The sequence below is a fragment of the Lepisma saccharinum genome, chromosome 26 (assembly GCF_977018435.1).
Source record: "Lepisma saccharinum chromosome 26, izLepSacc3.1, whole genome shotgun sequence".
Classification (NCBI taxonomy): Eukaryota; Metazoa; Arthropoda; class Insecta; order Zygentoma; family Lepismatidae; genus Lepisma; species Lepisma saccharinum.
The window spans coordinates 43868312-43883269 of NC_139254.1; the positions used below are offsets into that span (position 1 = coordinate 43868312).

The 14958-nt window shown below is 35.3% G+C and overlaps 1 protein-coding gene across 2 annotated transcripts in view; it reads right to left on the reverse strand.

Moving 5' to 3' along the window:
- hyd (E3 ubiquitin-protein ligase hyd) overlaps positions 1 to 14958 on the reverse strand; it is a 191947-nt gene that overhangs the window by 147184 nt on the left and 29805 nt on the right. For both annotated transcript variants that reach the window (XM_083112520.1, XM_083112519.1), the window contains exons 5-6: positions 9261 to 9424; positions 2678 to 2874 (exon numbers count right to left, since the gene is read on the reverse strand). In XM_083112520.1, the coding sequence (XP_082968646.1) occupies positions 2678 to 2874; positions 9261 to 9424 (361 nt within the window). The remainder of the gene's footprint in view (positions 1 to 2677; positions 2875 to 9260; positions 9425 to 14958) is intronic.

Sequence of the window (14958 nt, forward strand, 5' to 3'; positions counted from 1 at the left end):
ATCTGTCTATGATGGGTCTCTTGCATTAGCCTATACATTTCCTGATACATTCACATTTAATGCTATAGATGCAGGAATTCATTAAAGGGTCTTTGTCGTAAGTTATGAAGCTGACTAAGTTTTGGCCTATGGATTTTCCAGGTTTGAATGATATTTTGAACTTCCTTTTTCTTGGATGTGTTGAAGTTTGGTGCATAGACCTGGTACAAATGGGATGCCTAAGCATAATCGGAAGTCCTCTTCTTCGATGGTTGCTTCTGGCTTTTCCTTTTGTTTCACTTGCAGGTTCTGGTCTATAATGTTGAGACTGTAACCATTAAGGATTGCCTGTTGTCTTAGAGTATCCAATTCCTCTTGCAGCACTTTGTTGTTGGAAGAAAAGTGTAACGCTACACTGATGAAGTTGTTCCAGATGTTATCTTTTTGTCCTGGTGGGTGGTTGGAAATTTTGTGTAAAAATCGGGATCCTGGAGTGGATTTGCGGTGATGATTCCAAGATGGAATCGAAAGCTTGAAAAATCTCTTAAAGTGTGTTATTATCGTGCTGTTTGTCTGTTTTGAAAAACTCAATATGCTGAAAAAAGCAGTAATTTATTTTATTATAAAACATAAACTAAACTTAACGTTTCAACCTTCTAGCAAGGTCTTCAAACTCTGTACCAAGTTCAAATGTAACAAGATACAAAAACAGGATGATATACACAAACATTACTCACCTCCAGACTATTAGAAAGTTGTTCTAGACATTCTAGCAGGTGGCTTTCCCTTGTCAACTGTACTTTGACCTAAAGTAGAATAAGACCTTGCTAGCAGGTTGAAACGTTTAGTTTATGTTTTATAATAAAATAAATTACTGCCTTGGTCAGCATATTGAGTTTTTCATATCATGGAAACAAGGATTAATGGTGTTATAATTGTCTGTTTTATGTTGATTTTAACAAATCTGTATAATTATTGGCTAAGTCCTAATTATAATTCTTTATAAACCTATGAACATCCATCCCGCATCATTGTGTTCGACAAATATCCTAGATGGTATCATCATTTATAAATTCAACCTTGGACTAAATAAAATAATTTTGAAATACTCGTAGTCTCGAGAAACAGGCCATTTCTTAAATACCTGATGTGTAAAAGTAGTTTACCAATATAATACCAGGGTGTCTATAATTTCATAGGAATAAAATTCCCAAACTTTTTCAGACAAAGAACCTGAATTTTCCGGACTAAAGCCATTAAGACAATTCTGTATTTAAAAATGGGTGCAAGAAGGTCACTATATTTTAGCTACCACCTCACTTGGAAAAGAAGGGGAAATGAACAGAAACTGATTGTTAAAAAGGGTATTGAGGGGTGAGCTTTTACATAATACTTGTCACATATTGGTTTATGGTTAACAAAGATTTTCTTATAACTATAGCATAAATCAGACATACTTACAAAAAAATTAGCATTAGAATCTGTGTTAATCCCGATATACATTCCTCACAAAAAGTTTCGAATATTGTTATATTAGGTAAAACAAGTTTGGAATAATATTACATTAGGCAATAGGTGATAGTCATGGTGGCATATGTTGGCAAAAAGAACTTCCACCAGGAAGGTACCATGTGTTGTTGCATTCCAAGGCCATATCTATCAACTATTGACAATAATATATATGAAAAAACGAAATTTGAAAAAAACACATTGTAGAGTTAATTTTTCATGTTTTTGAAAGGTGTGAGATGCATTTTGTGACCATGTTGTGTCACGAAATAATGCAAAATGAACTGCAAAAAGCAAAATTAACTCAAACACGAAATTCAGGCTTTATTCACCGATGCGAGACCTTGTGAGGTCTGAATTATCCTGAGAGTTATGCAATTCCCGGAAAATTGATTAATTCTGCTATTAATATTGGAGAAGCAAAAATGGACTCCTTTACACAGAAACAAACTTAATACTCTGATAAGTACATAAATGTACTATTAGAAGTGAAATGTTAATTCTGTGGAATAAGTGTAGTTTTTAAAACAAATTTAGGATTATATTCACAATTTTAAAACCAAAATGTCTTTTTATATACCACATTTCATCCAATTTTTCACCACTATAACATTGATATTTTATTTTATTTACCGCTTTTGAACCCGAAATTGACTCAGTTTTTGTACAGAAATTTTGCTTTTTTATTTACCAAAAATATGTGCCTCTAACTATTGTCTAATATAACAATATTCCAAACTTCTTGTGAGGAACGTGTACTGCTGCAAAAGTGAAAAATGAAAATTGACACTTAATGTAGTAGATTTCTACATGAAACTATTTCAAAACATGACCTTTTCCTGCAGTATTTATTAAACAATTTATGTTGTAACCACTTTAATACTCAGTATATCAAACTGAAGTATTTTTGTCAACCAACAAATTTAACATTTCTTGCTTACCCTTTTCTTCTTTGTTTTCCACAAATCTACTTTCAGTACACTACTACAAAAATGTTGATTCCTTTCAGAAGCACAGTAACGTTCCCTGACTTTTCCAAGATTTCAAACTTTACCAGACTGGTAGATACCCTGAATAATATTCCCGAACATCCCATGATCAGCCAATAGTAGCTATTACAAATGATCAATCATTCTCATTCAAGAGGCTCTATATTCATTGTAAAAGAATCAATAATTATTTAACCTACCTCAGGATGTTTAAACGGTTCTGGCTCATTCCATTTCCACTGGTACAACTGTCCGTTAGTTGATACAGCAACCAGTTCACTGTACAAGGCTGCTATTTGGCAAAACTTGAGAGGCTGCTCTGATTTGTCCGGCCAGAATTCTAACTCATCCGACATCCACAGTGGACTCTGCTGGGCAAACTCCTTCTTCTTGCTTTCTACAGAGACAAAATAATACTGCATATCAATCACAATACATAAGAAAACTGCTAATCGCATATTCTAAAGAAAATAAAGTTTTTACTTCAATCTATGACCTATCTAGAGTGAATTCTTATCATGCCATATAATGGAGTAGTGGCAAAAGGAAAAGGACAAAATAGTATGCAGGAAGATGCAACATGCAGAAATTTAAAACTGGGATTCCAATAACAGAAAATATCCGTTCAAATTTAATCATCAATACCCACAAATCTTTACCAGAGTCTGAGGGTCTTACTTGTTCTACAAAATTCCCACAATACTTCTACAGAATATAAATATAAATCAGATATTTTCTAAATTTTGCACAAAAATTTCCTTTATTAAACCCCACCTGGTTCCCTCTTATGTGATAATGTACATAAAAATTCAGTACGTAATATCACCAATTGTAATTATCTTATTCGTTACACTGAAACATAGTATGTTCACAATCATGTACCATATTTAACCACATAATCGTCACCCCCTGTTTTGTCAGTCCAAAATTTGGATTATAATCTTTCATTATGCAATCATCACATTGGCATGTCAGTTGATGAAACCAATCGTGGGTCATTCCACGTCAATTCATCCAGGCCATGTCACCCACCATCCCAGATTTTGATCAAATTCGGTATACTTATAGAATTTTTAATGCTGATTACAAAAATGACAATTCTTTTTAGATTGGTCAAGGGGTTCAGAAGTTACGCGCTTTTTAAAATCTCCGTCTACGCCACTTGCGGCTCCACTTTGAATGACACGCATTAGGCTATAAATGATAGTATCTTCCTTCAGGTTTGCCGTAGAAACTTCAAGTTTCTTTTCTTTTGTTCAAAATAGTGTAAAATTTCATTTTAATAAGGTTTCAGATGATTGTATTAATAACCATGTATTTTTATGTATAGTTTCATGTATTTTTTTAGAAGAAAAAATGACTAACTTCAAGATCAAATTTCGTGCAATGCCCCCCCTTCAATTTCCCCCCAATTTTATATGTAGGTAGCTCAAAGTGTGTACTAATGCCTGATGCAAAAATTGGGATGGGTGGTTCAGAGACAGGGTGATAAAAAAATCATTTGCATCAAATGACATTAAAAGTTAATCTTATTAAAAATGCTTATGTATTTAGCACAAAGCCTGAAGTACAATATGTTTTAAGGTATAATATTCAAAATTTCTGTTCACTATGTGTGAAGGTAAGCATAGACGTAACCTGGCAGGGAAAGGGAAGAATTTGACCAATCTAAAATTTATAGATTAATTAAAATTTGCCAGTTAAATATATATTGTGAACCTTCTGGGACTTGAGGAACAAACAAATAAAGAGTAATAATTGTGATTTTTCAAATGTATTTAGCAAATAATCTTGGACACTATTTTTATGGGGCAGAAAACTTTGTGATTCTTTCAACCCAAGGATAGTTCCCAAGTTACGCTCATGAAGATAGTACTAATAATAACACTATTGTACTCTACGCATTGCTAAAGTTTCACATTTTAGAATAATATTTTGACCATTTCGAACACTCTAAAATATTTGACTTATCACTAAGTACATACAGTATGTCCTTCCATTTGTGTTGTTAATGTCCACTGGACACAGAATATTTTGTGGCCAGTAGTAGGAAGTTGATGGATCAAGTGGATGGAAGAATTTAATTGCTGCATTTCCTTTTTTCCCCATTGACTTTTGAAGCAATCTTACAAACAAGTTTTAGTCACACACACAAGCTACTACATAACTGTTTAGAGTTTAAATTCAGAAACTTCTTCACAACAGTCAAACCACACAGTTACACAAAACGTATTTCATCAGCTCTTATTAGTTTTGCATTGACTGTTAAACAACCAGTGTTTCGAAGTAACTGGTTGCAAGTAACAGTTACTTTTTATTTAGGAATTGCTGGCCTGGCAAGGAAGCTATGCTTTGTTGCATGCTGACTGTAGAACATCCACGCTTTACTTCAATTCATTTTTAATTATATGTGAAAAGTTCAGTGTTTTTGGTGGTCTGCTGCGTTCGTTTAGAATGTGGTTCGCAAGCTAGGACAATGTCATTGTCAAAGGAGTGGACCTTGTTGATCTTGGAATGGAGGAGAGAGAAATAGGTGCAAGTGGAATCAATGACACCATATTCAATATACCGTGGTTAGCATACTAATGATTTCTTAATTAAAATCGTTCAAGCAAAGCTGACTCTGTGTTCCATCATTTATTTGCAGTAGTAATGTAAATATATGAAGGCATATTATGTAGTAGAAACATAAATACGAGAAAACACTCAAGTCTTCATGATCATTGATTTTGTGTACTTTTTACACAAATCACTGATCATTAACTGTAAGTTAATTTCACAGTAATTGTAAAGTAACTCATAATTACTTTCAAAGTACCAGTAACTGTAACTGAGGTAGTTTTTTAAATGAGTAACTGTAACTTGGTTACTTGTAAAAAGTAACTTACCGAACCTGTAGCCTAAGTTCAAAATAGTGCATACTTAACTTTCCTGGTTCTGTTGTTTAGTACTTTGCAATCGCTGACACATTGTACTGCGAGTTTTGTCATTTCACCTTACATGATTAATAAGAAATTTATGCCTTGAATACTATTTCTAATTGGTACATCATTGCCGCACTTGTTTTAACTGTTCCAGCTAGCTAGCCCGTCACAAGAGTTTCTGTGGTATGGCAAAATCTCCATGGAAAAACTTCAATCAGCACAAATGTGTATTATTAATTCTAACTTCATATTACGTATCCCCGTGAAGAGTAGCCAAAAATAGAACTTCCATATTGAGATAAAATGCACAAAAAGAATATTTTCCAACATAATTTGCTAAACTTGGGAATGCTAATAATGATGATTATATTTCTTAAAAAAAATGAAGACAGTTGAAATTGACTTAGACACAGTGGAACCTCGATTTTATGTTATTCAGGCGACCAAGCTGAAAAATCTTAGAATGCGGGAAAATGTAAAACGGGGGAAAATATCTTAGCAATTTGCTATGCTGGGACCACCAAGATTGAATATAGAATGCAGGACAATGTAAAATCAAGGAACTTGAATTCGGGGTTCCGCTGCAATTATTATTTGTAAATTTAATGTAATTTATGAATATTGGAGGGAGCAAATGCTTCCCTTTGCCCCTGCCAGGTTACGCCTATGCTTACCTTCACACATAGTGAACAGAAATTTTGAATATTATACCTTAGAACATATTGTACTTCAGGCTTTGTGCTAAATACATAAGCATTTTTAATAAGATTAACTTTTAATGTCATTTGATGCAAATTATTTTTTTATCACCCTGTCTCTGAACCGCCCATCCCAATTTTTCCATCAGGCATTAGTACACACTTTGAGCTACCTACATATAAAATTGGGGGGAAATTGAAGGGGGGGCATTGCACGAAATTTGATCTTGAAGTTAGTCATTTTTTCTTCTAAAAAAATACATGAAACTATACATAAAAATACATGGTTATTAATACAATCATCTGAAACCTTATTAAAATGAAAGCTTACACTATTTTGAACAAAAGAAAAGAAACTTGAAGTTTCTACGGCAAACCTGAAGGAAGATACTATCATTTATAACCTAATGCGTGTCATTCAAAGTGGAGCCGCAAGTGGCGTAGACGGAGATTTTAAAAAGAATTGTCATTTTTGTAATCAGCATTAAAAATTCTATAAGTATACCGAATTTCATCAAAATCTGGGATGGTGGGTGACATTTTCACAAAATTCTGGATGATTTGACATGGAATGACCCTCGTAGCAATGCAGAATCTTTGGACACAGAAAATTGAATTTTGTACATCCGTACTTTGCAACACTGTAGTAAATTATCTCATGTGTAATATTTTTGCTAAACATGTTAATTAAAGTGTGATGAAGAAATTATGTGATTTGGACTAGTCAATTTTCTTTTCTTATATTCATGAGTATTCCATGTATGCTAATCTTGCACCAAAGACAGTTGGCATAGAGAACTGGTAATAAATAATTTTGAAATACCAGTAATGCAGGCATGCATGCATGCACGCACGCACGCGCACACACGCGCACGCACACACACACACACACACACACACACACACACACAAAGAATTGGCATAAAATCTACGACGATTATGCTGTGAAATACGGTACATGACTTTAATGTGACATGTAGAGCTTAAAAATTGTTCAAATTTGATTGATATTATTAGATGGCAAAGGAGAACCCTGTTATTTTGTCAAATGTTATTAACATCTGTTTCAATTATCTTATATTTGAAGGAAATGTTATAGTTGCAACAGAATACCTTTTATTGTAACATTTATCACATTACACTATGAAAACTACAGTCACCATCAAAGTAGCACACTTATTTATTTATTTATTTGATTTTACTCCTGAAAAACAGCGCCAAATACAGCAGTTTGTGATGACATATGACATATACACAATATTACAATTAAAAAGAAAACAAAATTAAAATGTATACTAAATGAAAAAATATAGTGAGAAGACCAATTTCGTTAAAATAAAGAAAAATACAAATTTGAAAAGTACAATGGAATTACATATGTTATAAAAACAGTTAAAAGTAAAATTACACACGTTATTATCACAATAAAAGGTTACTAAAGTTCAAATCACAAACCCTGAGACCTTCTGTAAACAAAACCACGTGCATGCAGAAAGCATTGCAAACTCATAGAAGTAAAATAATCCACACAAAAATCCAGTGTTGTTACAGGATTCATTACGTAAGGTAAAACAACGGCCAATTTGTAGTATGGGATACGCTGCCGCAAATGACGTCTCACTTTAAACCCAATGCTCTTTCTTTTTTTACTTATTGCTTCACCTTTATGATTAACTCTTTGCACCAGTAATAATTTCCCATAAATTTGGCTTCTTTCTTGCATGCGAATTAAATTATTTTACTTGCATTTTTTTAGACAAAATGATATAACATGGTAATGTATATTTCTAAGGATGATATAGATAGGAGTGTATTTGAAATTTGTTTGTAGATTTTATGTAAATTGTATCTTATGTAAATAAAATATATAATGGGCATAAACAGCCATATGCATTGCTGTAAGTCCAATAAATATATTGGTGATGATGATCAAAACAAGACAAAGAAAGTTCGTAAATTTATTGTGGTTGGAAACTTTGACAAGCATCCTAATAACGATTTTTGTTCTGCCAAATATAGTACACTTCGTAAAATAACTTGGTGACATGGCAAGGCAAGATAAGTGTGAACATTTTGTAGGAATATGCATTGTAACTTTCAATGAGCTTAGAGATTTGTGTACATAATGATATTTTATAACATCGGGTTTTTTCAAAAAATAATCATGTGAACAGCAAGGAAGTAGTGCCACTTAGTAATATTGCCTGACTTATCCTTAGAAAAATAACATGCCGAGTTCTATGCGTGCGGGAAGGTCTCAAGTGTTCTCCGAGCTTGTTTTCAAAACACCAGCAAGAACAGCCTTTGAAAAGGGATGAGAAACAGATTCTACTCAATATTTATGTAACGTTCTGTCAGTGGTATCCTGAGAAACCAGTAAATGAAGTGGTTAAGTTGGTATCCCAGTGCAGTGGTGTGTCAGTGTCTGCAGTTTTAAGGGTTATGAAAGAGAGAATGACCGGGAGAGTATCAATGTATGCGGCTGCATATTCGTCTGATGTTTTGAGAGCGGATTCTCACATTCAGAGGCTCTTATATAAAATGAATAGGTGCGGCGAACTATAAGTGTAACAGCAGATCATTGCGGTCATGAATCAGCTGACGCGGAGTGATACATCGAATCGGTGAGACAGTTTGTTTACAGAAGGTCTCAGGGTTGGTGATATACACTTTAGGCTCCAGTGGATTATGACCGTATTGGGATATAAGAAAATTAAAATACTTATTATGTCTAAAATAAGAAGTGACAGAATTGCAGAATAGTTGTTTTGGAATACATAATAACGTGTCTTTAAAATAATTTTAGATAATAAATATGGTACATCAAGTTTTCCATTAATTAATTGGGAAATGTAATTGTGATGGTTGATATTTCTTCCTTCAAAGAGACGAAATGTCAAGTTTGTGACAAATTATAATATTCATAATAAAACCTAAAAAGTCTGAATTTAAAATATAGAAATGAGACAAATCATTTCTGTACATTTTCCAGTATGTGAAGGATTTTATTGTACTGGAAAACTCTGTCAAATAACCTCACTTGAAAATTCTTTCGTTGATGCTAGTTCTCAGTCATTATAAAAATGTATCTCAGAGTAAAAAACCAGTTACCAAAATGATTGTGACCATATTATTATTCAGGAATACTAATATGTAGTTACCTGGATCTTTCTCAACCCAAGGGGAGTCTCTAAGAGCAGATTCTAGCCATCTCCGAGGTCCAAAATACTGACGATCTCTCCATCGTGAGAAACTGTCTCTATCCCTGTCTCTGTCTCGATCTCCATCTCTATCTGTGGGACGACGACTACTTGAACTGCCTCGGCTATATAAAAAAAAAGTGTCAAATTAAATTATCCACAAAGTATTGCAAATAATAATTGTAAATCTTAGCAAAATCAAAAATAAAAGAAAAAATAGCACACATGACAAGGTTTTCAGTTACTTCGCAAAACCAAATCCCCCCCGAGTTTTCCAGCTTTCTAGTTACTTTTAAATAAATTTCCAGATCACTCTCTCATGATTACAGTCTGTGTTTTTATGTAATTAGTTTTTCTCTTCATATGTAGCCAAGCAAAAATGACAAATTGCAGCGAATTACAATATTATGAACAATACACATCATCATGCTACATATTTTTGTAATACAGGGTGTCGTAAAAGGTACTTTACAACTTGAATGTCATATAACAAGACTTGTAAATCACTTAGAGAAACAAAGTAAGTTTTATGTGATGCACCAACTCAAAAAGTTTTGTTCTCTTACATAATGAATAACTTCCTTGTCTTTCCAGGTGGCAGGATCAACATAATTTGAGAACTGGAGTCTGCACAGGAAAAAGTGCAATGTGTGGCTTGGTATATTGAAACCAAGTCAGACACCCAAGTCCAGAGAAATTTCAGAACACGATACGGGGAAAACACCACCCTCTCGGCCATCCATAAGAAAATGGTACAGCAACTTCATGCAGACAGGCAGTGTGGATTTGAAGCACCACGTAGGAAGGCCAAGAACAAGTGAAGACGATACGGAAATAATTTGACAGACTTTGCAGCATTCACCGCAGAAGTCTATTCGCAAGGCATCACAGGAGCTGCAAATCCCTTGCACGACAGTACACAGGGTACTCTGAAAGCACCTTCAGTTGTTTCCATACCGACTGCAATTGTTACAGCAGATCAAACCAGACGACAGGCCAAAACGCACAAAATTTCCTGGGGACATTCTTGCAAGTATTGATAAGGATGAAAATTTTCTGAGGAAAGTGACGTTCTCTGATGAATCCACTTTTCATGTGTGTGGGAAAGTTAATAAACATATTGTGCGCATCAGGGGTTCAACCAAAGTCGCAAAGTTAATGTTTGGTGTTGCATGTTGGTTGACCATATTATAGGGCCATTCTTTGTTGCCGAAGAAACAGTTAATGCTGCAAATTATCTTGACATGCTCGAACTGTACCTGATACCACAATTGAATGAACTTGAACAAAGTGTTTTCTTTCAGCGCCACCACATTGGGCCTTAGACGTCAGATATCTCCTCGACAGGAAATTCCCACAGCGTTGGATTGGGAGAAATGGTCCAATTCCCTGGCCTCCTAGATCCCCTGACATTACACCCCTGGACTTCTTTTTATGGGGTTATGTCAAGGACATAGTGTAGAGAATGCCCGTGATCGATGTTGCTGAGTTGAGGGGCAGAATAACTGATGCTGTTGCCACAGTTGACGATGACATGCTACAATGGGTTTGGACAGAGTTGGAATATCGATTAGATACCGTACATATCACCAGGTGTGTGCATGTGGAAGTTGATTGAACTAACAGAACAAAACTTTTTGAATTGGTGCATCAAAGAAAACTTACTTTGTTTCTCTAAGTGAATTAAAAGTCTCATTAACGAGGATGGTGGCAGTGGCCACTGAAATTAATCGAAAAAGAAGAAAAAACAGCTTCGCGGATAAAAGTGAGTACTAGTTTCTCCGTATTTATATACTACCGCGTCTCTCTTTTCCCAATCATGAATAAAATGTGTTGTTTGCATCATTTCTCTGGTTTGCATTGAGTAATTAAAAACAGATATTCAAAGTACGATTTCCTAAAAATTCATTAATTTTCACTTTATTGTGGCAGCTCCATTTTACAAAAGCAATGTACTTTTATCCACTCATATTAACTAACTATTCCACATAATTTTGGGGCAGAGTTATCAATTTCATAACCTATCTTGCAGCTTCTTCTTACACAAGGATTTCTTTTTTTTTTTAAATTTAATGGAACCATATTAATTGATAACAGAGGATTATCTTTTTTCCAAGTATCCACAAGTTAATTTATTACCAGGGTGGCTACAAACAAGCAGAAATGAAATTCCCTGACTTTTCCAGGTTTTCCAGGACAAAATTTAAATTTTTCCCTGACAATTACAAACTAAACTAAATCGATGTTTTTGCAAATGGAAATAATAAACTCATACAGATCCACGTATGGTTTTGCTAAGTACTAATATTATCTTCTATTAAATTGACTTAATTTCTCTATTCTCTATGATTTCAATTCAAACTGCAAAATAATGAATTTGGAAAATTATTACAATTCACAAGCTAAGTAAGGATTATGGAATTTTGTCATACGCAGTAAGTTTAAAATAAAATACTTGATTATTTTTAAAGTTACGACTAAATGAGATAAGAGTGATTGATTAAGAAATACAATTTGTAATTTATCAGTCTCCTTATACATTCTCGGTATTATATGTTGATATTTCCACTGAGGTTTGGAACCCTCTGCTTGCAAGAACCATGAGTGCGGACTCATTTTTCAATGCATAAAGCTACTTCTCTCTTCTCTGTAAAGCAAACAACTTAACTCTTGCATATAAGTGAAACAACTGAATCAAACAAAAGAAAGTGTCATATTTCCTTACATTATCGATGGGATTTCTGCTTCAGTACAGTATATCCAAGTGAAGTACTGTGAAACTGACAACGTGCAGTTATACCATTAATGCTGACGAAAAGGGTATGTAAGTATTAGAAATTTAACGCAAGGAATTTATAGAATTGCATTGTATAGGTACCTGATTTAGCTAACCAACACATTAAAACAGGAACACTCTAATAATAAAAACTTCTGAAAGTTCATATACGAGGGGCATCCTGAAAAAGCTCCAATAGTGCCTATACGCAACACTAGTGGTCGGAGAGCGACACACACACATACAGGCAGGAAGAAGTGGCATGTAGCTGTAATCTGGTACAGTTGCAATGTAGCCGGTTTAGGACGGTTGTAGGTTAAAGATTGCAGTTCTCATAAAGTCTCTCACCGACTGCGATGTAGCCTACATTGCACGCTCAGAATTTGGCACAGAGCAATCGTGTGAGTTGTGCAGACCGGACGTCGTGCGTGATAGTATGGTCAGACGATGGTGCAGACAATTCACGGAAGGCCAATCGAATGTGCACAAACATAACCCCATAGAGCTGAGTACACACGGGCCCTTTGCATCACTTCAGGTGAGAGATCTTAGACCACTCCCTGTACAGCGCTGGCCTTGAATGTACCTACTTTCATCTCTTTGTTTAACTGAAGAGGTTTCTGGCAAGGCAACGATTTGACAGCTACATTGCTGTAGAGATAGTTCCAGTCTTTGCTGTCAGACACATATACCATGGGCATACAAAATTTAGTGCCATGCTGCGACACATGCCAGAACAACGGTGGTGATTAGGCCGAAAATATTTCCCAAAATTCACATTTTCATTTTAGCACATTTTCTGGCAAATATCTAAAATTATACCTTCATGATGTTTTTAAACTACTGTTTCAAATTGTAAGTCACATGGCTTATGGCTCTTCGCGAGAGTTTGATATCTTGAAAGTTATTTTGGGAAAGTTATTTTCCATACCCCTTTATTAATTTTAAGGTAAGGATTTTAGATAATGGAATTTTGGTGTGGAGTTAGGGCCCCACACTTTCTTGATCACGGCTGAAGTTGGGGGTAATGTGATCAGCACCACACTCCTGGCTACCTTTATCCCTCAAAGTTTCCTCAAGGTACCAGCTTCATATGATGCTGGGTGGGCGCCGGAGCAGTTTGAATAGGTGGAAAACATCCCGGTTCTCCCCCGCAGGGGATCGACCCCGGGTCTCTCACATAGTAGTCAGATGCCCTAACGACTGAGCTCCATTATTACTCACTCGACAAATGCCGATAGTGCGCACTTAGCTTGGTAATTCAAAACATATCTCGTGCGACAAATTCGAAGATGTGGCTCCCGTCTGACGGTAGATACACACTCGATCTCCTGTTAGAACCCTGCCACTTTGCTCTGTGATGCAAATGGTTTTGATAGAAGTTGAAAAAATCGTGGGAAATAAATGATTTAATGTGGCTGTCGGAATTATTCCACGTACGTATAACTCTATAGTTTACTCTTGAGTAAAATGTTGGAAAACTTACATGTTCTATGTACACAAACATGGCCTAGAAAAGACAAGGGTGTTGGATTTCATGGAATTTTTCATTGTTTTAGGGCATTTCTTTAAAAAAAAATCGCTAAAAATGCCTATAATTCGCATTATTTCGATATTTCGAATGGGCGAAAAATGTGTCCAGACATCACTGCACATTCCTAAACATAATTTCGCAGCAATTACCATTTTTCACGGTTTTGGAGTTTGCAAAAAATCAATGTACCTAGTAATTGGAAATTACTTTCTGGCCACCCCTCGTATAAATCAGTAGATGGAAAGTGAAAATTTAGCAGGGCTGGCAGAGAAAAGTCAATTCTTGAAGAAAGTGATTTGCTGTTATGATTGAATAATTTGAGTAAATATGATATTAGAATATTTACGTATTTATTATTAGTATTTTATTTCATAATATTGGACATTAACTTCACTCAGTGAGAGATTTAAGACCATCTCTCACGAGATTAAACAGACAGGACAGAGAGTGGCGTTAATTTCATTGCAATACTAGTGTTGCAGTATATTTGAGGTTGGGAGCATGCACTTGCCAATTTTTAAAACGTTCACCAATGCAGTTTTATGTTTCACTTTTTCGTGATAGTATTTAATATATATCCCGTTTGGTTGGATTCTTCTTGATATCTAAGAATATTGCAATGTCATTGTAAACGTATGTTAACTTGTGCGAAACCAGTAATACGTCAGGATTATAAAAGAAAGCCTTCGCAAGCACTGCTACATTCAATAAGGTGAAGTGAGCCAGAAGAGTAATAAAATTCCAGCAGCATATTTTCAGTCTAAAGCTCTTCTTGTTTATGCATGCGATTTTTGTTGGATGTTTCAGTCCATTCAATTTCTGTTGCATGTTGTAGTGAGATACTTTGTCGGGTGGCGATATTCAACAAAAATCGTATGTATCAATGGAACATATTTGTTTCCATGTTCCTTCAGTTTGCCCAACAAAATGCCTTACTACGATGTCCGACAACTATCGGACGGCGCCACCCGCTCTTATCCCCTCCATCTGTCGACAGGTCCCCTTACTACTCCCATACGGACAAGAAAAAATGATAATTCAATGCATTTTCCACATAATAACATAATATTTAGAGGCTTAACCTTTACTCCTCCGATGATACCAACGATGGTATCATCAGAGTAAGGTCGTACTGGCCCGATGATACCATATGGTATCATGGTGCTGATTACGAAATGAATGTGCTTTTTGGACCTTCATACTCTTATGTTTGTGTGGAAACTCGGACACAGGTCTGGAGCAAGCCTGGGAAATTCATATTGATGACCAACCTCACCGCCCCGCCCCCCCCCCCCCCCCGCTCTCTGCAACATATCCATGCCACATTTCCGAACAGAGTTTCTTTCACA